This window comes from Zeugodacus cucurbitae, chromosome 5 (assembly GCF_028554725.1).
Source record: "Zeugodacus cucurbitae isolate PBARC_wt_2022May chromosome 5, idZeuCucr1.2, whole genome shotgun sequence".
Taxonomy (NCBI): domain Eukaryota; kingdom Metazoa; phylum Arthropoda; class Insecta; order Diptera; family Tephritidae; genus Zeugodacus; species Zeugodacus cucurbitae.
In genome coordinates this window covers 60,639,191-60,663,539 of record NC_071670.1, presented here as the reverse complement: position 1 = coordinate 60,663,539, position 24,349 = coordinate 60,639,191, and the positions used below count along the sequence as shown (strand labels likewise).

General features: G+C 32.8%; 1 protein-coding gene across 1 annotated transcript; it reads right to left on the bottom strand.

The window, feature by feature from the left end:
- Positions 1 to 2,974: 2,974 nt before the first annotated feature.
- LOC128922171 (mannosyl-oligosaccharide alpha-1,2-mannosidase IA-like) lies at positions 2,975 to 24,298 on the bottom strand. Its single transcript, XM_054231824.1, has 2 exons — positions 22,425 to 24,298; positions 2,975 to 4,516 (listed from the first exon to the last, which is right to left on the bottom strand). Exons 1-2 carry the CDS (start codon positions 23,031 to 23,033, stop codon positions 4,472 to 4,474), a joined length of 654 nt encoding a protein of 217 aa, XP_054087799.1. The 5' UTR covers positions 23,034 to 24,298; the 3' UTR covers positions 2,975 to 4,471.
- Between the last annotated feature and the right edge of the window lie 51 nt (positions 24,299 to 24,349).

Genomic DNA, 24,349 nt, shown 5'->3' with positions numbered 1-24,349 from the left:
CAAAAATAGCTGATGGTAGCAGTGTAAGCAAAGAAGAGGCAGCAGCGGCAGCAGTTACGAAGTGCCGACAGTGTATGTAGTGCTGCTCTGAGAGCATACATAGTTGATTACCAGCAGTACCATCAACAGCAACAATAACAACAGGCAGCACTATCATATAACGCTAGACCAAGTTAATGCAAAATCCCGTTAGTAACAGCACAACACTGTAGTAACTGTTGGGAAACTTTTCGCCCTTTTTAATTGTAAGCTCTTGCGTAGGCAATACTGTTCGACAACTGAAAGCTTTTGGTAATTTTGCCGCCAAAAGCTAAGTTCGAAAAAGCTCACATTTAAATGGTACACATTCGAAATGAGGTGGAGCTTTTTCGCAAATGCTGTGGTGTTGCTACAAACATACTTATTTACTAGCACCGCATTACCGACCGGAGAGAGGGCTGATCAAGAAGAAAGAAAATTGTTAAGAATATTATTTTGAAGCAATAAATTAGAAAAATGAAAATTTAATAAAGTAAGTTAGGGGGCTAGGGCTAGGTTGTTTTCACAATTTTCCAAATTTGGAAAAAAATTGTTTGCTTATTTAATAGCACATTATGTTTAAAACATTATCCAAAAATATTAAATCCGATCGAATCTAAGAAGATGGCCACGTCAGTTTCAATTTGAAACTTTACACTCTTTTATATTGAATTTTTTCAAGTCGGTGGACACGATTTTTCGAAAAATTATGAAGCGAAAAATTATGAAAATTTTTACACTTTTTTGAAATAACATTATATAGATATTGAACGAAGAATTTTATTTTTCTTATTACAACTAATTTTTTCGAGCCAATATTTGGCGAAAACTTTATCAAAAAAGTTAATTTTTTCGTGAAAATTCTGTCAAAAAATCAAAATTTAATTTTTTCCGTCGTTTTCTAACTAGATTTATCCATATACTATCGAAATATTTTTGCTTAATTGATTTTAGATTACCCAATAATGAGTTATACTGTACACGGCAAGAGCTGTTTTCATCATCATGGGAGATGAGGTACCAACGAGTGAATTTTTGCAATTTTTAAATAAAAAAAATATTCTTTAAATATGTATCTTAGATATGCTGAATGAGTTAAATTAAATAATAATAAAAATACCCTTGCCTTCATCCTCTGAAACCCATTTAACCCCTTAAGGGATTAAAGATCTTCGATTTCTTAAAAATTATTTCCTAATAGCATCATAAAATCTGTATAAAGTCAATATGTTAATTCCTTGAAGCATTTTTATTTTAACATTTGAAATTTTCAGTCTATGCATAGCCGAAACATTTGACCGATTTAAACCATAAACTGTTCACTACAACTAGTCATTAGTCTATCGATTGTCGCAGAAAAAAACAAAATGATGCAAGAGCAAGAATTCTGTCTTTCAAAAACTTGTGTGTGCTCTACCTTGCAAATTTATCTACGGCCTATTTTGATTCGATACCAAAATAACTTGAGACGCAACACAGTGTTTCCATTATTGTTTGTAGGTCAGAACCGAGGATTGCCAAAGCATCCTTAGAATGAGTTTGAATCTGCAGGAACTCCAGTTCGTACGGCTGTTCATAACAATAGTTATGAAGAGTACACTGATATTGTCTCTGATTGTCTAGAAACCTAGAATCTCCACTACAACAAATATGAAAAATAAATACGTTCGACTGTCATCTCCTCGATTCGTTGAAGGTCTAAATTTCCGACAGAAACGAATTTCCTCTACACATAATCAGACAGGTAAAAGGTTTTAGATTATATTTGAAATTTTTTATATTATTTTATAAAAAATAAGACCCATAAATCCCACTGGGAATTCAAGCCTTCTAGTTCGGAATGTCTTTACTAAGAGTTTTTTCTAAATGGGAGATACCATTTTCACGGAAGTTAATATCTAGTTTAACGCAGTTTACACTTCGAACTAAAGAATGGAACAGAAGTAACCACTGACAATGAATAATATGAAATCTAGAAAACAATCTATAAATTTTTGTATGGTAGGAATTTCGACCTCTTTTATTATTTTTTATTTTTTTCCAAACCAGAATGAAAGAAATCATTTATGATATTTCTAACTCAAATATGTCAATAAACCCGTTAAATAGCGCAGTTTGTAATGAATATTTACTCAAGTTATTAGCATAGCTCAAGCGATTTCTTAACACCAGCTTGAAATTATTTTCTCCCTATTTTCAATTTCTGTGTGGTAAATAAGAGCACAAATTGACATATATTTAACTTTTTATACAGTAAATAAGTGGCAAATAATATTAAGTAACTAAAGCTTAGAAGAATAACAAGGTATTAGCTTTACTCAACTGATCTCTCTAGTTCTCTTTAAGAAGTACATATTAACACAGAATGTCGATAAAGCAGTTCATACAATACTCTGTTTATCAGTAATATTGTTTGTTGGTGGCTTTTATTTCTTGTTTTTTTCGCTCTTTGAAAATCGGCTGCGGCGTGCAGAAACAATTAGTTGTAATTAGTTGCCTATGTTATAAATAACTTAAAAAACACACGTGTTTATGTGTGTGTTCAGCAATTGCCTATAAGGTATAGTGCATATTATTGGTAATAAAGATATTGGCAATCTAAGAGGTAATAATGAAACTTTGCTGGGGAAGAGGTTGTACTGCTTATCAATAGCTGTTTTTGATTTCTTCAGGAACGTATGTTTTTGGAATTTAGCAGATTATTGTAAAGAGGCAAGTATTTATTTAATGCGAGCAAATGTGGAATAATAATTTTTGTGGCAATTTTACTAAGACTTATTAGAAAGGTTCATTGATTTTGAAGTTCTAACGATGAAACATATTTCAGTAATTATATAAATATTTAAATTATAATTATATAAATATTTAAAATTAAAGTTAAATTTTTTAATCCACAATTAGTTTTAAAGCCATTGAGTAGGTCACTTTTATCGTAAAAGTCAATCTTGTGCTCTCGGTCTCTCAGACCTCATATAGCAACTCATTTATTTGTGAATATTTAGTATTTGTTAATCTTTTTTAACTTCAAAACCTGAGTCGTTACTTTGGTGAATCCGACGAGGAAGATTTTAAATACCTTACATCCTATTAAACTAGATTAGATCTTAGATCTCTGAGGTCGAATGTTTCATGTCTCGTTTCGACTTTTTGTTGGTTGGTTTCGTGTGGTTTTGCCTATCACACCTATTGCAAGTGTCGACTGACAGTAGATAATCGACTCCTTAGCGATTATCGACTATAGGTGCTATTGTAAGTGTCGATCAGCCGCTCAACCATCCACTATGAATGCTTTTCAATCGCTCATTTGTTGACAAAAATGTTTCAATCGTTAGAAATTTTTGAATTTTGTCGTTCAAGTTACGCAATACCAAAGGAATCAATCGACAGGAGGCTATTCTACTGAGAAAAAATAAGAAAGCTCAGAATCTATTAGGTCTACAACTTTGCTTCCGCCGTTTTTTTTTTTAATTAAGTTTTTTTTTGTATAAAAACGGTTACAAATGTCGATGAGCCTCAACCGTACTTTTCTTTGAATTAAAAAAAGAAAAGCAAAATTTCCCGCAAATGTCGAGAATTCGGCTCAAAAAGTGACATTTTCAGTTGAGAATAAGTTTGGGATGCAAACAGATCTCTACAAATATTTTGTTGAGTTAATGTTGACATAAATGTCCAAGATCGATATAAAACGATTTAATCGACCTGTGCTTGACCCTAGAGACATACCCGCAATTGTCGAGAATTCGGCTCAAAAAGTGACATTTTCAGTTCAGCATAAGTTTGGGATGCAAACAGATCTCTACAAATATTTTGTTGAGTTAATGTTGACATAAATGTCCAATATCGATATAAAACGATTTAATCGATTTAATAGACCAGTGCTTACCCCTAGAGACATTCCCGCAATTGTCGAGAATTCGGCTCAAAAAGTGACATTTTCAGTTCAGAATAAGTTTGGGATGCAAACAGATCTCTACAAATATTTTGTTGAATTAATGTTGACACAAATGTCCAAGATCGATATAAAAAAATCGATTTAATCGACCAGTGATTGACCCTAGAGACATCTATTGGAAAACGGCGGGAGCAAAGTTGTAGACCTAATATAAACTAATTTTTTTACGATAAACAAATAGCTTTAATGACTTCCCGTATTAAGGGTATAGAAATAATGCATAAAACATTCATAACGGTATCATTAGCTAACAGAACACAGGGAAACCACAAAAGGTTTGTGCATTAAATGCACCGCTGATACTTGAAGTGTATCACTTCAATCGAAAGGGCTTAAAAAAGGTACATAAAAATTTACAGTAAATAGAAATGATTCATAAAAAACACATATGATAATAAAAAAGTGAAACAGCGGCTATAAATTATATCGCATATTAAAATAAAAAATGTAATATTTACCATATCTTATTAATATAATTTATGATATATAATAATGTAATAGTTACTTGAAAGATAAGAGCACTTTATTCTGTATGTGAAGACTCACCTGAAAAGATAAGAAAATATAAAAAAATTTTAGAATTTGTCATCACAAAATATATAGAAATCACTCAAAATTATTAAATATTTAAAACGGCGAAAAAAAAATAAAATATTTTTTGTATTTTATACATTTAAGCATAATGCTATGTATTTATTTGCACATTAAATAGCATTTAAAACAAATTTAATTACTTTAAACGGGTTCAAGTAGTATTTGCTAAGTATATTTATTTTAATTTCGACCGATAACTACACTTGAAATAAAGTTGCAAGCAAATATACATAGGTGTCAGATGATACTTCCAGTTTTTACAATAACAATAGCAGCCTATAAACCATACCTCATATGAGTAGTAGTGCCATAAACCGACAAGTAGCCAAGCAATGTGTTATAATTATTGTTTGCTGTCAAATGAATTATGACAACAATTTACCGCTATAAAAGCGTAATGTCACATTTTTGTACTGGCACTGTTGTTGTGATAACCTTAATATAATATGGGGAGTATATAAATCAAAAGCAATTATTACAAATTACAAGTGTCGGCAGATTCATAAAAATTCGGTAGCTAAATAATTGAAGGTATCACAGTAGTTGTAGTTTCGTTGAGAGCATAGTGCTTTAGCTTGATGAAAATGATGAAAAATGTGTAGGGATTTACTAAGTATTTTATTTAAATTGTGTTTCTCTCATTCGTTGAGTCTTACTTTAATAGCTTTTTATTTGAAATAAAAGAATTTGACAAACTTTAATCCCCGAAAACAATTAAACTAAGGAGGATAAAGGCGTGAGGTTCACAGCAAGAAATACATATAAGGAATATTTAGTGTCATCAACATTTAGTGTCACCCCTATTGCGAGTGTCGACTGGCAGGAGAATATACTTGATCGACAAAATTCAAAAATGTCAAACTATTAAACAATTTTGTCGACAAATTAACGATTGAAAAGCATTCTCAGTCGATGTTTGAGCGACTGATCGACACTCACAATAGCACCTATATTCGACAATAGCGCCGTAGTCGATTATCTACTACCAGTCGACGCTCGCAATAGCGATGTAGATCTCATCAACAATCCCTTCTTTTAAGCAGTAGTCTGCTTTACAGGCTTCAAAAAATCAATTTTTGTTTTTGTTTTAAATTACTTCCAAAACTATCCAAGAATATGCCGTTAAAATTCCAGAGGCCAATTCGAGATATTTTCTAAGCTAGAGCAGTTTTAGTGGCCGAGCGTCGAGCAGGTGCGAATGCTCAGGCAGACTTTAAAGCCCGTTTTCTCGAGTTTTCATTTTCACAAGTGTTAGAAAACGGTGCCGGCGATAGCAAAAAGAATATATGTCCGATCGAAAAAAACCAAAGTGATCTAGCTTCAGTATTAAATTATCTTCTATTTGAACTAAAAAAGTTTTTTTTTCTTTAAAAAAGTGATTTTTTTTTCAAACTTCGAAAAAATTTGGAATTTTATAAATTCTTCGGTATTTTTTTAGTTCATAAAGAAAATAAACTTATAAAAATTAAAAAAAAAAATTAGTTCGACTGTTTCAGATGCATCGCACGACCTCCATCACCGGCACCGATTTACAAGTGCAGACTCCAGGCGCCACAGAAAAATATTTACAACTTTAGAAAAATTTCAATATTTTTTAATAATAAATATTGTTTTTTAAGTCTTAAATATAGACACTATCGTCTTAAAATTCCGTTTACCGCAATCATTTCCTTCCCTTTCAAAAAAAATTGCTAAAAAAACGCTTTTTTTGGCTTCTAAAGCAGACTACTGACTTTGAAATACATTTGAATTTCCCTAACTCGAATCACCATAATCCATAAAAAAAACTTCGAATTAGAGAGATTTCGAGTTATGGAAAGTAATTTGTATGAAATTTGACTTCTATTGCCAATTCAAGAGTTCGAGTTATGGAGAAGTGAGAGTTATAGAAGTTCGAGTTCTGAAAGTTCAACTGTAATTATTTATATAGCTAAGAGTAAAATGTCGTTTAAAAAGCTATTCCTGGGAATTTAAATTTCACTCGGGGGGAAAAGGGTAAACCTAGTAATAGGATCTTCCAAATTTTTTCGTTATATAAAGTCTCTGATTGATCACTTTGTTTGTTGTCCACGAAAATTAACTGTTCAATCAGCGTTAATTTATAAAATTTAAAGTGAATCTCCTTGTCATAGGTACATATGTATATGCATAAAATCGCCCCACTATCAAGCATTTTTAGATATCATAAAAGAGGTCAATTGCCAAGACAACCGGTTCAGCGGTGCAGTATTTCAGATTTGATCCATCACTAATAGAACACGTCAAATCAGCAAATCTCTGCTAAAATTTCTGAAATCAGGTACTTGTCTATATACACAAACATCTCTGGGTCTACGGTTGTTTTATATTGGAAATAATGGACAATTTGAGAGAGTCTTAATGAAAATATTTCACCGTCTTTGGTTGTCTTTATGGTTGTCAACATATGACCAAGTAGTAAAAATAGTTGAAATTAGTTTAAGGCTTCCTAACAGCATCAATATCCGAAATCATGTATTTCAAATTACTTTATAACTAATATATGAATCATGAGAGGTGTCTTAATTGAAGGAAGTGGTTATGCTTTCGTGAGCATACTATAACTTGGTCACTTTAATACCGTATGGTCTAAAAATATATAATTTTAATTAATTAAAAAATGTGAATAATTGCAAATTTCGCTCTCATATTACAATGCAAACTAAATCAGTCTGAGTCAGCGCGACTTATCTCACTAGTCAGCGGTGCATTCGTGACAGTCTAATGCGTGACAGGCAAGCACTCACTCAATGCGATGCAGATTTGCTGCAAAAGCAACAGTTGTCGCTACAAAACATGACAATCAATGTAATGACAACAACAAAAACAAAAGAAAATATACATTTGATATATAATAAGTATGTATAGTAGTAGTAGCTACGCTGGGTGGCAACCGGTTCACACATTATGCGACAATAAAATTAGCAAAAATCCACTGCAGTTGAGAGACCAAAGATTTTAATTACATTTCATTTTGTTAAATTGAGTTTTATTTTCACTTTTTTTGTTTGTGTTTTACCACAATTCGCATGAGAAGAAAGACATAAATGAATACATAAATATGCATACAACTGCGCTGGTGTCTCTATTTAGTTGCCCCAATTTCCATTTGGTTTGCGTTCGAACTGAAAGCAAAAACAATAAAAATAACAAAAAATACAGAAAACGCCACGTGAAAACGCAGTAAAAGCGTGTGAATACGACAACAAAGGCAAAGTAATAATTTAGAGAGCAAAGTATTTTGAAACGACTTGCAGGCCGCTGAGGTACGTACTATGTATGTATGTATGTATTTAATGTATGGGCTCTATGATTGCGACAAAAGTTAAATTGCATTTTCACTTCGCCGCTCAAACAGTTGTTTTAATTGCACTGTACTACAATTACTGTTGTATGTATGTATGGGTTTGTGGCAATTACATGTTGAAAAAATGTAAAACAAAAAAAAATTTAAAAAGAATACAAAAAAAATAAGAAAAAAATACAAAAAAGAATAAGAGAAAAATACAAAAAAAAATATTAATTGTAAAAGAAAACAAAGTAAATCAAACAAAAACAAAAGATGCCAACAACAACAATTGGCTGATAAGCGTAATTTATGAATGCAACAATGCGAATTAGTTTGTATAACTCATTAAAGCAGTCGGTGGCAATGCAACGCTGCAGCAACAGCATCCATAGTTTCGACGAGACCTGAGAGCTGTGAATTGCGAAAGCTCTGCGGAATTTTCGCATTGCGGCTGTTGGGAAATTGTAGCGTTAAATGGCATGCGGACGGCATAAGTTTATTCATAATTATACATTTCTCAGTACTTACTATACTCTTTTGTTTTTCATGGAAATTATTTATTTTTATCACAGCTACGAGATTCTGCAACAATTCGTAATGTTCGACTTCAAGTACTGTGGCGGCAGCCGGAAAAATGAATGCATATTTTGGACACTAATATTTTGTACGATATGAATTTTCTTGAGTTTCATTATAAAGGATGCTCTATTTGGTGGTATACGAGATGTGCAAAAAATAACGGGAATTTGGAACGTTAATTTGGTCGCCTTCAAAATAGTCCCCATTCGAATCATGCATTTATGCTAGCGCTTCTTCTAACCGTCGAAACAACGAACTCTCAAACTCGATTTTTAGGATAGCCTTTGGCTCTTTCAGCGTTTTCTCGTATGCTTGCAAAACGACGAACCTTTAAGGTTCTCTCTATTTTTGGAAATAGAAAAGTCAACTTTACAGTTTTATTGAAAACGGCCAAGTCCATAAAAACACATATGTAATATTAACCTTAAAAAATTGAAAATTTAAATTCCCGTTATTTTTTGAACACACCTCATAGAACTTCCAATTCAAATAAATTACAGAAAAATTCAAAAGTACCCATTATTGAAAGTTCACACCATTTTGTCTAACATAACCGACATTTTCTAGCCAATAACTCGTTGATTATTGGTTTCTAACTGTTCGTTCTCGACACTTATTTATTAGAATAGGTCATTCATTTAACATACTCCAGAATTGTATACCTAACGGAGTCTAGTCAAATGACCTAGGTTAATCTCTTGATATGAAATGGTAACCAAAAGTTTATACTAATAAGTTGAAGGTTTCGATCAACCACTTGATGGAACAAAGCAGTCGCGCACCAGTTGTCTCTATAGACACTATACAATCTCAATAGATCAATAGACGTTAACGTTGGCTCCACCGTCAGTTAAAAAAAGCAAACAATCGCAGACAGTGACCTTGTATGGTTTTAAGCGAGGTTTGGTTGTGTTCTGTGTTGTGGAAAATACTGGAATATATTGGATGGAAATATGGTCTGATTAATATTGACACAACTGCAAAGGGTCCAGAAATGTCAATATATTAACAAAAAGCTATTCAATGGGTGTGTATGTGTAATAAACAGCATTGTGGCGGCGTGCATGAAATTAAATGAAAGTTAAGCATTTTGTATTAGCGCGAAATTCGCAAAATGCCTGTGAAATGGCACGATAAGTAGGCAAGTCATTGCCAGCAACGCGCAACACAAACTGACTAGCGCCATCAAAAATTTTTGACACGCACCATCGCATGTCTAAGTGATTTTCGTAAAATTTGGGATGGATTCTTAGAGTTGGATAGAATGTAGATGTATGTGTGTGTGCATGTGTAAATAGAAATTTGATGAAGAGTAATCAATGTCAAAATTTGGGAATTTCATTAATAAAATAAACGGTAAACTACTAAAATTCAGAGAGTTGGAAGAACCATGACATGTTTTGCCTCGGACGCATAAAATTTGCAAAATCTCATCGGTTCTTTATTTGAAACGTTAGATTGGTTCATGACATTTACTTTTTGAAGATAATTTCATTTAAATGTTGACCGCGGCTGCGTCTTAGGTGGTCCATTCGGAAAGTCCAATTTTGGGCAACTTTTTCGAGCATTTCGGCCGGAATAGCCCGAATTTCTTCGGAAATGTTGTCTTCCAAAGCTGGAATAGTTGCTGGCTTATTTCTGTAGACTTTAGACTTGACGTAGCCCCACAAAAAATAGTCTAAAGGCGTTAAATCGCATGATCTTGGTGGCCAACTTACGGGTCTATTTCTTGAGATGAATTGTTCTCCGAAGTTTTCCCTCAAAATGGCCATAGAATCGCGAGCTGTGTGGCATGTAGCGCCATCTTGTTGAAACCACATGTCAACCAAGTTCAGTTCTTCCATTTTTGGCAACAAAAAGTTTGTTAGCATCGAACGATAGCGATCGCCATTCACCGTAACGTTGCGTCCAACAGCATCTTTGAAAAAATACGGTCCAATGATTCCACCAGCGTACAAACCACACCAAACAGTGCATTTTTCGGGATGCATGGGCAGTTCTTGAACGGCTTCTGGTTGCTCTTCACCCCAAATGCGGCAATTTTGCTTATTTACGTAGCCATTCAACCAGAAATGAGCCTCATCGCTGAACAAAATTTGTCGATAAAAAAGCGGATTTTCTGCCAACTTTTCTAGGGCCCATTCACTGAAAATTCGACGTTGTGGCAGATCGTTCGGCTTCAGTTCTTGCACGAGCTGTATTTTATACGGTTTTACACCAAGATCTTTGCGTAAAATCTTCCATGTGGTCGAATAACACAAACCCAATTGCTGCGAACGGCGACGAATCGACATTTCACGGTCTTCAGCCACACTCTCAGAAACAGACGCAATATTCTCTTCTGTACGCACTGTACGCATTCGTGTGGTTGGTTTAATGTCCAATAAAGTAAACTGAGTGCGAAACTTGGTCACAATCGCATTAATTGTTTGCTCACTTGGTCGATTATGTAGACCATAAATCGGACGTAAAGCGCGAAACACATTTCGAACCGAACACTGATTTTGGTAATAAAATTCAATGATTTGCAAGCGTTGCTCGTTAGTAAGTCTATTCATGATGAAATGTCAAAGCATACTGAGCATCTTTCTCTTTGACACCATGTCTGAAATCCCACGTGATCTGTCAAATGTCACTCCCATGATTGGGTTATTAGCTTTTTTAGTAAGAGAAGCGTTAACTGAGCAAAAAGGTTAATTCTGTTGGAAATTCTTCAGAAAATACTTACCAAAAACAAAAATAATTTCAAAAAATTACATTCGAAGTGGGCCCCTAATGACAATATATTCCTGGTTCTACGGAAATGTTCTGTAGTCTTAAAACAGGATACTCTACGATAATCTATCTTTGAGACCATAGCAGTACATTTAAAATTAGGCCACATACGTGGTGTGTTAAAAAAAATATCGAGAATCGTTAAATTTAAAATTGCACGGTTTTAGAGAACTTTTTCGTGAATTTTTCTTCAAAAACAACATTGTAATGATGCCCTAGCCTCCATAATCGCCAGAAATATTACTCCGTGTGACTTTTTAAAAAATAAAATGAAGGCTCTTTAACCTTTGCTTTACAATCAAACGAGAAATCGCTGAAAAAGCCAAAGGCTATCCCAAAACTCGAGTTTGAGAAATGTTTCGACGTTGCCAAGAAGCCCTGGCATAAATTCATAAAATCGAAAGGGGAATATTTTGAAGGCGATAACATTAATGTATACGAATGAATTTTACAAAACTCGAAAATTCCCGTTATTTTTTGAACGCACCTCGTATTCTTCAGAAAACTGCCTCATAGCTACTTCTGCTGATTTTTTTGACGTAAACGGAATATCCTGCGAATATTATTAGCCATGCGAATTGGGACTCTCATTCGACTCGTGTATTAAATTAATTCTTGAACGAAAAGTCGATGAAAATGTGCCATGACTCGCAAACACAGGAAAAAGAAGACAAGACCAGTTGCTATTAATTTTAAACATGAATAAAATGAAGTGATTTTTTTGTAATTTAGCATTTCGTACTATGAACCGATATTACAAAATACAAAAAAAACAGCTTAGCAAAAAAAATATGATGAATAATTTAAAATTTTATGTAGATGAGAGACAAGCGAAAATAGCAAAGTTCTTCGCTTCTAAAGCATGTACGTATATTCAAATTATTTAAGCTAAACTTTCTCTCGCAAACTCCAAAAAGAACAATTACAACACACCAACCCACCCTACACTAGTGGAGTGGCCATTTACTTAGCTACTTTGTTATGCTAAGCATTTCCGTGCGCAGCTCAAAAACTAAACCGGCTAAATCGACACGCTCACGGCACTCAAATTGGATGATAATAAGGCAAGCAGATTACTACATATTTATATATATCTATATATATGTGTATACTCTATATATATATGTACATATACACAAAATTATAAATGGTCAACCGGTAGCCGGCACTAAAATTATAAATGCTGAAAACAAAAATGTCAACAACAATCGCAATTATTTATATTTACGACTCGTTGGGCAGAGTGGAACCAAAAGCTAACGGGGCCAATGGCCATTGACACGCTTCATAGCATTTTTTGATTGTTGTCGCCCACGCAGGAATATACATAACAGTGTTTCATACCTATGTATGTATATATAATATAAATACATATAAATAGTACTAAGTGCACATTGGTTTTTTGGCAGCACAAAAAAGTGGCAACGAAAACAGCCGCAATTACGCGCCATACAATTTTAGCCACTTTTTATGCGCATTCCTTTGTCGTTGGTCGGTCGGAAATTTCATTAACAGTGTCTAAATAATAAAAAACGAAAAACAGAAAAAATAAACTGGCGACCATTTGCCGGCAGTTGGACGCTATAGTGGCCGGCAAACCCCTCACACACGAGTAGGTACCGTTATAGTGCCAAGCACCACCGTTTTTTTTTGTTGCCAAACATTTTCACTCCTCCTACCCTCATTAGGCACACACCACACTTGACTCCTAAAGCATTGAATATCCGCGCGAGGGGTCCGCATATTGGTTTACAGCCGGGCCAGGCAGCTAGGCGACTCGTCGTCGTTTTGGAAAGTGCAAGTTCGGTGGCATGTTTTGCCACATAGTACATATTGTGCCAAGTGGTGTCGCAGCGCAACAGGTTGCTAACAGCTGCTTATCGCAATTGGCACTAACATCATCCGATTAATTCAATTGCAGTTCAATGTGTCGCACCAGCAAAGCTTGACCCCCCGGGGGAGAGCTTAACGGCGCTTGCGGTGACCTTTGGTGGCCGAGCACACTGTGGTGGCAAATTTGTTGCAATAATGTTGTACATTTATATATATGTATGAACAGAAGCATTTACTAAATGATGAATTGGCTGGTGGAAGGCATTTGCCATTTTGAGTATTTATTGAATTTTAATTGATATTTCAGGGAGACTATCAATTAATAGATTAGATCGTTGATTAATATAATTGTTAGCGCCCAGTGTTTCGTTCTATTATTTATTGACATGGTTGTCAAAGTGCCTGTATATTTTGCAGAATTGTCAATAGTGGACACAGTTCAGTCGATGAGTTCCCAGCATTTAGCCAACATAAGAAATATAAAGAATATTGAGATGGAAAGGTGACAAAAAAAACTAATAATTAATAATGGATATACATACACAATTTATGTTTACGGTGGTTGCCTCGGGCTATCTTCTGGGCCCTTTTATCTTTTTTAAGGCATTAGGTGGGTTTCAGAGGTTGAACGATATGGTATTTCCTACAATTCTTTTTATTAATATATAAAATCATATATTTCATTTAAACAATTTAGCATATCAAAGCTATGTACATATCCTCATCTTCCCTGACGTTTCAAAATAACTATTTTTTTGTTCAATTTTCTTCGAAAAAATTAGTTTTAATAAAAATAATAAAACAATAATTCGTTCATTAACTAGACAATGTTATTTCAAAGTTTTGAGATAAATGCGTCTAAAGTTTTACATTGAAATTGACGTGGCCTGATAAGGCGTAATATCCCAATAATTTATCTCTTAGAATATTACTCAGATAATAACGTAAAAAATATAAAAAATTAATTTTGAACTTAACGTCACCTATTGAGTAATCCTAAGATTTATGTTGGAAGGTATTTTCCTCGCGCGGCATCCAAACTGGCTGGGCTTGCGCGAAACTTTCCTTTTTGGCGTTTTTCTCAAAACAGCCTTTTTCAAAACGACAATCACGATTTTTCAAGTTATACTGAAGCGATTTATCTGAGTTTTTTTATACTCTCGCAACAAATGTTGCTAAAGAGAGTATTATAGTTTTGTTCACATAACGGTTGTTTGTAACACCCAAAACTAAACGAGTTAGATATATGGTTATATATACCAAAGTGATCAGGGTGAGGAGTGGAGTTCAAATCCGAATGTCTGTCTGTCCCTCCGTCCGTCCGTCTGTGCAAGCTGTAACTTGAGTAAAAATTAAGATATCTTGATGAAACTTGGCACACTTATTTCTTGGCAATAAATACGAAGGTTGCTTTCGAAAATGAGCAAAATCGGACCACTGCCACGTCCACAAAATGGCGAAAACCGAAAACACATAAAGTGCCATAACTAAGCCTAATAAAGCATAATTAAGCTATGGAAATAAAATTTGGTATGAAGGATCGTACTATGAAGGGGCATATTTGGATGTACTCTACTCAGTTTTTTGTACATATCTCGCAAACCAATAGAGCTATAGAAACCAAACTTTCTGCAGTCGTTTTTTTAGCCATTTCCTTATACAGTCCAAAAATGACAGAAATCGGATAATAACCACGCCCACCTCCCATACAAAAGTTAGGTTGAAAATTACTAAAAGTGCGTTAACTCACTAACGAAAAACGTCAGAAACACTAAATTTCACATAAGAAATGGCAGATGGAAGCTGCACTAAGATTTTTTTACAAAATGGAAAATGGGCGTGGCGTCGCCCACTTATGGGTCAAAAACCATATCTCAGGAACTACCTTCCGATTTCAATGAAACTTGGTTTGTAATAGTTTCCTTACATCCCAATGATATGTTGTGAAAATAGGCCAAATCGCTTCACAACCACGTCTACTTCCTATATACCACAACTTTGAAGACAATCTGAATCGTTTACTATACAATATATAAAGTAAGTCCTAGTGAAGATATCGGAGCAGAACTTTGCAAAAATACTATGTGAATAGTGTGGCAGCCCCATTCTAAAAATCACCGAAATCGGACCATAGGTTGTCAAGGCCCCATATATCGAACACGAGGACCTCGGTGCTTCTAACCTAATATTAGGGTTTCCAACTTTCAATGGACTTTATACAACATTTATGACGAATATGTGTGTCAAATTGTGTATTATATAATATTAATAAAGTTAAATAAATAAATTGCGAGAGTATAAAATGTTCGGTTGCACCCGAACTTAGCCTTCCTTACTTGTTTTGTAAAGTTTTCTTTACACACGTATCCATCGCTGGAATTAGTCTTATCCCCAAATTGTAATTTTTACTATTTAAAATATTCGAAACTCAAAAGAGTGGTGCAAATTTTTTTTTTTTCAGGCAGTCGCCATTTTGTGAAATTCCTGTTTTAGTTTTCCTTTGTTTCAACAATAGCGACATAATTCTAGATTAATAATAAATTTTTGTTGGAATCGAGAGTATGGTAAAATGCCAATTTTTTCAGATGCCTACAAATAAAGTAAAGTGACGAATCGAACAAAAAACTGGTATAAATATAACAGACTGGTATAATAATTAGAGATATTTCAATTATTGATTTACATTTTACCCATAATTTGTTTGCTCTTGAGCATATTAATAACATTTAGCGATATACGTGGTGTGTTCAAAAAATAACGGGAATTGTAAAACTTAAAATATCACGGGTTTGAAGAGTCCAATTGACAACATTGAAAAGCATAAGCAAGGCAAGCTTACAAGAAAACGCTGATAGAGCCAAAGGCTATCCCTAAAATCGAGTTTGAGAAGTGTTTCGACGATTGGGGGAAGCGCTGGTATATGTACATAAGATCGAATGGGGACTATATCAAAGATTACAGCGTTAATGTAGACGAATGAATATTTTTTCTTTTTTTTTCAAAAAACGAAAATTACATTTATTTTTTGAACACACCTCGTATAGATTTGATTTAGACATTTTTTAAGGTATGGCATTAGGTACAGAAAATAGTATATAATAGTAAATAGTGAGTACTTTACTCAACTTCTCAGCGTAAATATGCAATAAAACAGAAAAAAATGACGTGCACACCGAGAAACTTGAGGTGAAGCTTAATTAGAAGAGGCTTAAAATAATGTTAGCCTGAAAGTTGAGAGATGTGCAAACTGATTATTTCTTTCCAACTGATTAAAATAGACATATTACATATTATATAATTTAAGTGTATCTGGATAAAGTTTTTTTATTGTAATATCGAAGAAAGAAGATTATCTAATAAAAAGACCCTCGTAAAATACGCATTCTTGTAACACATTTTAAAAGCCTAACTATGTTTCTCCTGATATTGTGATAGTAATTAATTGAAGTAATTAGAATACTTCAGTGGTTACGTTCAATGGGAAACGATGCACCCCGATATGCAAACGGGAAAAAGCCAATTAATTTTATCTGGATCAACTTATAATTGTGCGTAACATGCAATATTTTATACGATTAATGATTAGGGGCCACGAGCACCTATTATTAGTTATTAAAATATATGAAATGGAATACGGAACATACGTGCAGAAATTAAAAAAAAAAAAAAAAAAAAAACATTTTAAAAAATATTAAAAAATAATAATAGTGCTAAAATTAAAGCTGAAGCTTTTTCGCAGTCTAATTCTAAATAAAAATAAATACAAAAACGTTCAAACAAAAATATAATTGAAAAAAAAAAAGAAAATCAAGCTTGAGACGACATCAAATTCGAATGAGATAAGAATGTACTAACTCCTTGATAAGTGTGGTTATGTAGAATTATTGAATTGACAAGCACAGTGACGCCACCCGTTTGATGACAAAATGGCGCTATGGAGCAATATGAATATTTATTGCAACGATTGCTTACTAGTAAACACAGAGAAAGAGGAGCTTTGATTTGACGAAGCTCAGCAGCACAGTGATGTTTATAGAACAAGTTAGGGTGCCAGCTATTGTGTGTGTTTGAATTAGAAGTCAATAAGCAAATTGAGTAGCAACATGGCTTCTCAGAATGGAAATCAATTTGTGCGCTGCTTTGTTCAGTGACTAAATGTGGGTTTGACACACACGAATGCATAATATGTGGGGCGGAGGCGATAGATGAGATGAGTGGTTGTTATGGTGTTTCGTACACAAATATGCAAATATACATATATTTTCGGATTTTGTTTGCAATTTTGTTTAGAAACTTAAATTTTTATTATAGATACAAATTAATGGATTTTATGAAAAAGTCAAAACGAAGCTGTCGCAGTCTCTACGTCTGTGGTTCTTAATGCAGTGCTTTTGGAGCCCCAATAGAAAATAATCGATATTTAATAGTTCAGACAATAGCTGATGATTAGATTTTCTCTTAGACACTTATGTTTTTCTTGAGATGAAAATTTGACACCGTTGAAATATTAAACATTTGTGAGAACATATAAAAAAAGACACTCTAGTGAAAGTTGGATTTGAATTCTAACTAGCTCGATGAAGGAGCAAGTACCAATAAGCAAACAAAATTAAAACAAAAATAGAGCTTTCATTGATGAAAGTAACTTTTGTCATGTGAAAGCTTTCTATTATAGGGAGCTTTCATTGATAAATGAAACTCAACGCTGTTGAAACCAATAAACAAAAAAATAATTAAAACAAAAATAGAGCTTTTATTGATGAAAGTAATTTTTGTCGTATGCAAGCTTTCTATTATAGGGAGCTTTCATCGCTGTTGAAAGATGGCCTGTGGGATATTAGATAATAATTAAGTACTAAAAATCACTAAACTCTTAAACTTCAAATTATTTTTCAAATTTTTCCAACATTTCGACGAAAGTGTAAGAATTTTAGGGACCTGTCTGCTCTCAAATTCTGTTGCTTATTGACGGACTAAACTTAAGCTTAACGTTTAACTAGCTTATTTACAATTTCTGATGTAAAAAAATTTCAATGCGGGAAATTTACTTGACAGACCTTTCACTTATTTCACCGTGTTTAACGAAAGAATAACTTTCTTTGAAGCTTTGAAGTATGCAAAAAAATATATGTATATACATTAATCGCGAATATTCTACACTAGGCTCCACTAGTATACTCAAACTCTCTAATCGTAATTTAATATTTTTAATTCTTATTTTTTAATTCTTAAGTACAAAAAATCAGGTGAATCATGCAGCTGATGAGTTTCATTACACACTATTTTTTTTTTTTTTTTTGATTTTGCGGCTAAATACAAATGCTTACTAAAAATTATTATTAATGAGAAATTGCATGTAATATTGTATAAAAAAATATTCAACACGAATATCAGATGGAAATATTGCAATTATCAATAATTACCCAACGGGTTTGCATTTGCTTCCAGTGAAAATTTAATTTATTTCCTTTACATGAAAATCGATTTAAGTATCAAAAACACATGTTATTCCATAAATATATTTACATATGTATGCTAATGTATATGTATTTAAGTATATGTATGTATATATAAATATGAAAATAGATGCCGCACAACTTTATTACTTATGCAAGTTCATTGCACCAAACAACAACACCACACAGGCAGAGGAAACAATTAATGCAACTCAAGCAAAAATTATCGCAGAAAATCAACAATCAACGGCGAATAGATAAATATTTACAAATCTGTGCACAAACAAGCAACAAAATAGACTCAATGCAAATAAGTGAGTAGTTTCACTGGTTTTGAGCTGGAAATCACAAAATTTCATCACTTTTATGGGATATTTTAACGATACTGAAGTGAGCAGCTGAGAATGAAAAAAATTTCATAATTTTGGAAAATTAAAAAAAAAACAAAATTAGAAAAGAGTTTTGGAAATTTTCAAAAAAAATTAGAAATTTTTAAAAATATATCGAAAATTTTCAAAAAAAATTTTCAAAAAATTTCGAAAACTTTCAAAAACATTTAGAAAATTTAGGAATTTTTCAAAAAAAAATTTTATTTTTCAAAAAAAAATTTTAATTTTTCTAAAAAAATTTTAAATTTTTCAAAAAAGAAAATTTAAATTTTCAAAAAAATGTGAAATATCGAAATTTTGATTCTAAAAGATATATAAAAGTACTAGCTAAGAAATTTAAAGAGCTCTTCTTCTTGAGTATTTCAAACTCCTTATCTATCGGTCATTGCAGTTATGGCATGAATAAGAGTCATACATATATTACAATATATTACATTATATTACAAATATAAGTCATTTCGCGTCAACAAGGCAAAATATTTGTAATGTCAACACGTGTATACTCAGACGCTATTCATATACTTGATGTCATAATTGTGATGTCGTAAAAAATGCATAATACAAGCGGTGTTATTACACTATACGACTATAGCAAGACCAGTTTTCTCCATTGAATGTATGTATGCACATATGAATATCAACTTTCATTAGACACACATACATATGTACCTGTATAAAATACTATTTATGAGAATGAAATTACACGCTTCATGATATGATTGTATGCCATAAAAATGCATATACAGGGTGTTTTTCCAAGTATAGAATTTCCTAGCGAGATCGCTGCCAAAGTAAACGCACGTGTTTCAACATTTGTTTTCAAAACACTTGGGCAAATTGCCATGAAATTACTTACATTATTTTTAATCATGGAAATTTTTCCAATCTTTTTGACGTAAAGTGTTCAAGTATGTTTGCGAAATTAGCATTGTGTGAACAATGCTGAAGTGTTTTTACAGGATTTGAATAAATTTAATACAATTTTCGAGCTAAAGAAGGCAACTTCATTCATTTTTTTTTAATTTGTTTCAAATTAAATTTTTAAATCCCTAAAAGTACACCCTTTATGTTTATGTAGAAGAGTATCAAACGCAAAATGTGTGTGAAAGTATAGAAATATGCAAATATGTAAATAAAATCATATTTCTGCGCACGAAGTAAAAGTAACAACAAAACTAAAAGAAACAATTTAACGAGAAAGCACCAAGTCTATCATGTAAAGACACTTAAATAGCAAGCAAATGATCAATAAACTGCATTTCTATTATTTCTAAAAAGTTTCGATACATTACGAAGGCAATAATGGGTTAAAATATGGTAAAATTGGAAAAAACCATCCCGTGTTGAATTCGATCGGATTTTTAGACTTTTTTTTATTATTTTTCTGCTACTTATCAAGTCTGTCAGGCTTTACCGATAAATCCAGCAATAACTAAATTGCTTTTTACAAAAAAGGCATGGTTAAATGAAGACAACTCAAATTTTGTATATAAAAAATTTATAAATTCGATGCTTTGAAGGTTCAATCCCTTTTTGCAATAATCTTAACTAAACTTAAATCTTATTCTAGTCAGCGTAAAATTCCATACATTTTAGTTGACTTTTATTCGTTTTCTATAACAATGTTGTGAAATAAAATACGAATTTGCTCACAAAATAAAATGAAAAAGAAAGAAATTTATACATACATACATAGTGTATGCATTAATAAAAAAGAAAACAGCAACGAAAAATAAGAAAAAAAGTGGAAGTGATTTCGCTTTGAAAATATTATACGCGCGTTGTTCAGCGAGAGTCGAACTAATGTCAAGATAATATTTCGAAACTTTAGCGAAATCTTTTTCTTTAGCTTTAACTTATGTTTTTATTTTATTTGGCTTGACTTTATTTTTATTTCATTTAGCTTGATTTCGTTTGAAATAGCTTTAAAGAAACAGCGTAAACGAGAGATCGAACGGAAACATTTGCCGACAAAAACAAAACTAAAAAAAAATAAATAAATAAAAAATATAAAAAAAGAAATATAAAAAATGTTTGTGAAAGCACAGAAAAAAAGAGAAGTGCAAATAAATACAAACCCATTTTTTATATAATGTATTTGTATATATTATAATGAAATAAAAAGTAACAATAATAGCGGACGTAATAAGAGGCAAATCAACTTTAGGTCAATTTACTACTTTTTGTTATTGTTACGAACCTGCCAAAATAATAAACAAACCAATGAAGTAAGCGAACCAATGAGAGAAGCACACGTCAAAGTAATATATTATGGCTGTCTACGCAAAAAAAAAATCGCCACTCAAAAAAGTTGTTTGAACGCTTGAGAGAATACTTCCTCCACACGTTTTAAAAATCACTAATGCCAAGCAAAAGAAAGAAACAAAAATTAATTACTAACGCTAATCAGATGTGGTACATTTCAGGTTCAACGACGTGAACGTGAGACACAATAAATAAATTTCATATCGCCATGCGCTGCGGAAGATTCCGCAAAACACATTCTTCCTTTGCCACTCTCACTACGTACTATGAAAAGAAAGAAAATTTTAATGTGTGCATCATTAAATTTAACGCATACGTGTATGCGCTATACATTTCCATAATTAATGCTGAGGAGAATAAAAGCTAGCCAAAAAAAAAAAACAAAAAACCAGGCACCAACAACAAAACGATTAGTATACGAAAGTAGAACTCGAAAACCACAATGTTGAAAAAAATGAGTTTGCCTTTTTGCTGACACAGCACATCAAGTGGGTCAGTAGTGTGTAAATAAGACGGTGAATGGGAGAATGATCACTTGGCAACAAAGCGAGCGGCACCACTGCAGTAGATTAATATGTAAATCACAGTTTATATAGACAAATCTGAAAGCGATGGCAAGTGAGTCTAAATTACAGCTGACAAGCTTAGAAATTTTAATGTTAAATGTACACAATTTTTGGATATTTAATCTCTCGAAAAAATGTATAAAAAAATTGTGGGAACAATATCTTGATAATGATAATGAAAATTCTAGTTAGAAACGAGAGCTCTTCAAAACTTTTATCTTAAATATGTACATTTCTATTACTCGAACAATCAATTTAATCTTAATAGTCCGTGTAATTAATTAAGGTGGCGTGTGTGCAAACAAATGTATTGCTTTTATCTAGAAATATAAAAAAACATAACAATTATTTATCACAATTACGAGTGATTGTGCACTAATACAAATACATATAGTGCACTTGAAAATTTATATTCGAGTGTGTTATAATCACACAAACGTGTAAATTACTCCACAACAAAGTCGGTTCTTATCGGTACAATGGCATTAAGCATAACCAATGGAAGTAATTCAAAGTATTTAAGTACGCCAATAGCTGATAACAAATACAAATAAATATTTTTAGAGGCAAACCCTAAACAATTATTAAAAAGATAAATAAAGCACGTATGTGTATTAGATATGTTTAAAAGATTTAACGAATTATTTTTTAAACACTACTTATTGCTAATATCTACACATATTTACCTACCTCTTTAACTTTCTGTCGCTTCTCTTCCACTTTTGGATCCGGATCAGCATTTGCGCTGGGCACTATTATTAAACTTGCTATTTTTCCCACAGGTAAGTTATTGTTATCCAGGCGTGCTGCCGCATCATCATTGTTGATATGCTGTCCTTTTCCGGCCGTAGCTACACTTTCCGGTGGTCCTTCACCATTTAAAGGTGGTGCAGCGCCTTGTTGTTGCTGTTGTCCATCATCGCCTACGCCCATTTCCTCACCATCATAGCCAGCATCTTGTTGGCGTTGTTGCTGCTGCTGCTGCAGTTCTGGCTTATCTAATATTTCACCTAATTCCTCCTTTATTTTGGCTTGTAGCTTCTGACGGTCGCCAATAAAATGTGGATCTGCGTCTTTTGGGGCGTGGGCGGCGAGCGGTGGTGCCGGTATGAACATTTCAGGGCCGGCTTTTTGGAATTGCTTATAAACACGGAGAACGCGTTCACCGCCAAAATTATCGGGTATGAGGAATATACCACCGAAACAGAGTAGGCATAGCGTACCTAACACCAAACCAATAAGGAATTTTTCACGCAAATGAAAATTCGATTTACGACCAATCGGACCAATGCGATACATTTTGATTCAGTTGTTTTTTTTTCAAACTTCGAAAAGTTGTGAATTTATTTTCTATAATTTTCGCACAAAGTTTTATTTTATTACACTTCTTCGAAAGAAAACAACACTATTTGGGGTGAATTGTCGAAAAATTAAGTACCGTTAAAGGGAGGGGGTCAGAGGTAACTGCAATTTTTTTTTTCACAATTCACAGCAGTTTATCCACAAAATAAAATGGCAGGAAGACGAAATATTAATTGGACGGTGGTTTTGCACAATAATGAACGCTGCGCTTTTAGTTACACATCAGTTCCAATTCTTTTTTTTTTTATAATTCACAAATTTTTTGTACACGCAAAAATAAACACTTTCACTTTGTAGCTACTTATGTATTCTTTGTCAAATGTTCAAGTTACCTCCCACTAAATCATCACTTTTTTCTTCTAATTTTACTGCGCTTCAAGCGAGAGTGTAGCGCGTATTAAATAGCAACTTGATGTACTTTTTGGCTTTAGAATAGCATAAATAACGCAACTGTGTTTAAATAATTTATATTATTTTATAGCAGCAACATTTTTAAGCCTAAACACACAATAGTTAGTTAGCACAAAATAACTTGAAAATTATGGCAACAAGCGTATTTCAGCGTATTCCAAATGCACAAGCAATCACCTACCGTACACGACTGTCAATATGACAGCTCCAAATGTCAGAGAACGCAAAACACCACTTTTTGGCGCAAAGGGGGCTGTATATAGTATATAAGAGAGAGAGAGAGAGCGTTAAATTCGTAGAGAGCTAATTTGAGTAACACAAAATCGGCGAATTAATGGTAATATTTTCTTTTTTATTAATTATTGTTTGTGGCTCCCATTGGAGAATTTTCCTCTTATAAGCGATTTAGTTTTTGTTTACTTATTCACTATAAGTGAAATATGTTTATTTAAGCAGTTTTTTACAGGGAATAGTATTTATAATAAAACACAATTTAACACTGTTAGTAAATTGGAGCACTTTCACTGCGTGTGATCCAAAACAAAAATCTCCGAAATATTCAAATTCTTATTAGACAATTTTTTCTTTAATCCATTCAAGTTCGAGCTACGAATACTTGTGTCTTTTTGGCTTGTTGGCTAAATTGTCTATAAAATCACAATTTTATGTTATAAGTTAATATATTTATATTCACAACAAAAACATTTCTTTCTCAGTAAATTCTCGAAGAATAAATGAAATTTATAATTTTCCAATCAGAGTGAAGATGCTGCGAATATACAAGTGATTCCCTTATTTCACATGATTTGTTTTCTGTTTGCATTAGTTTATCAATTCACCTT

Bases quoted from the DNA above. Each gene is read 5' to 3' on its own strand.
- LOC128922171 (XM_054231824.1), bottom strand. From the start codon at position 23,033: ATGTATCGCATTGGTCCGATTGGTCGTAAATCGAATTTTCATTTGCGT. The intron at 4,517-22,424 runs GTAGGTAAATAT...TTATCTTTTCAG, and splicing joins AGCGACAGAAAGTTAAAGAG to GTGAGTCTTCACATACAGAA.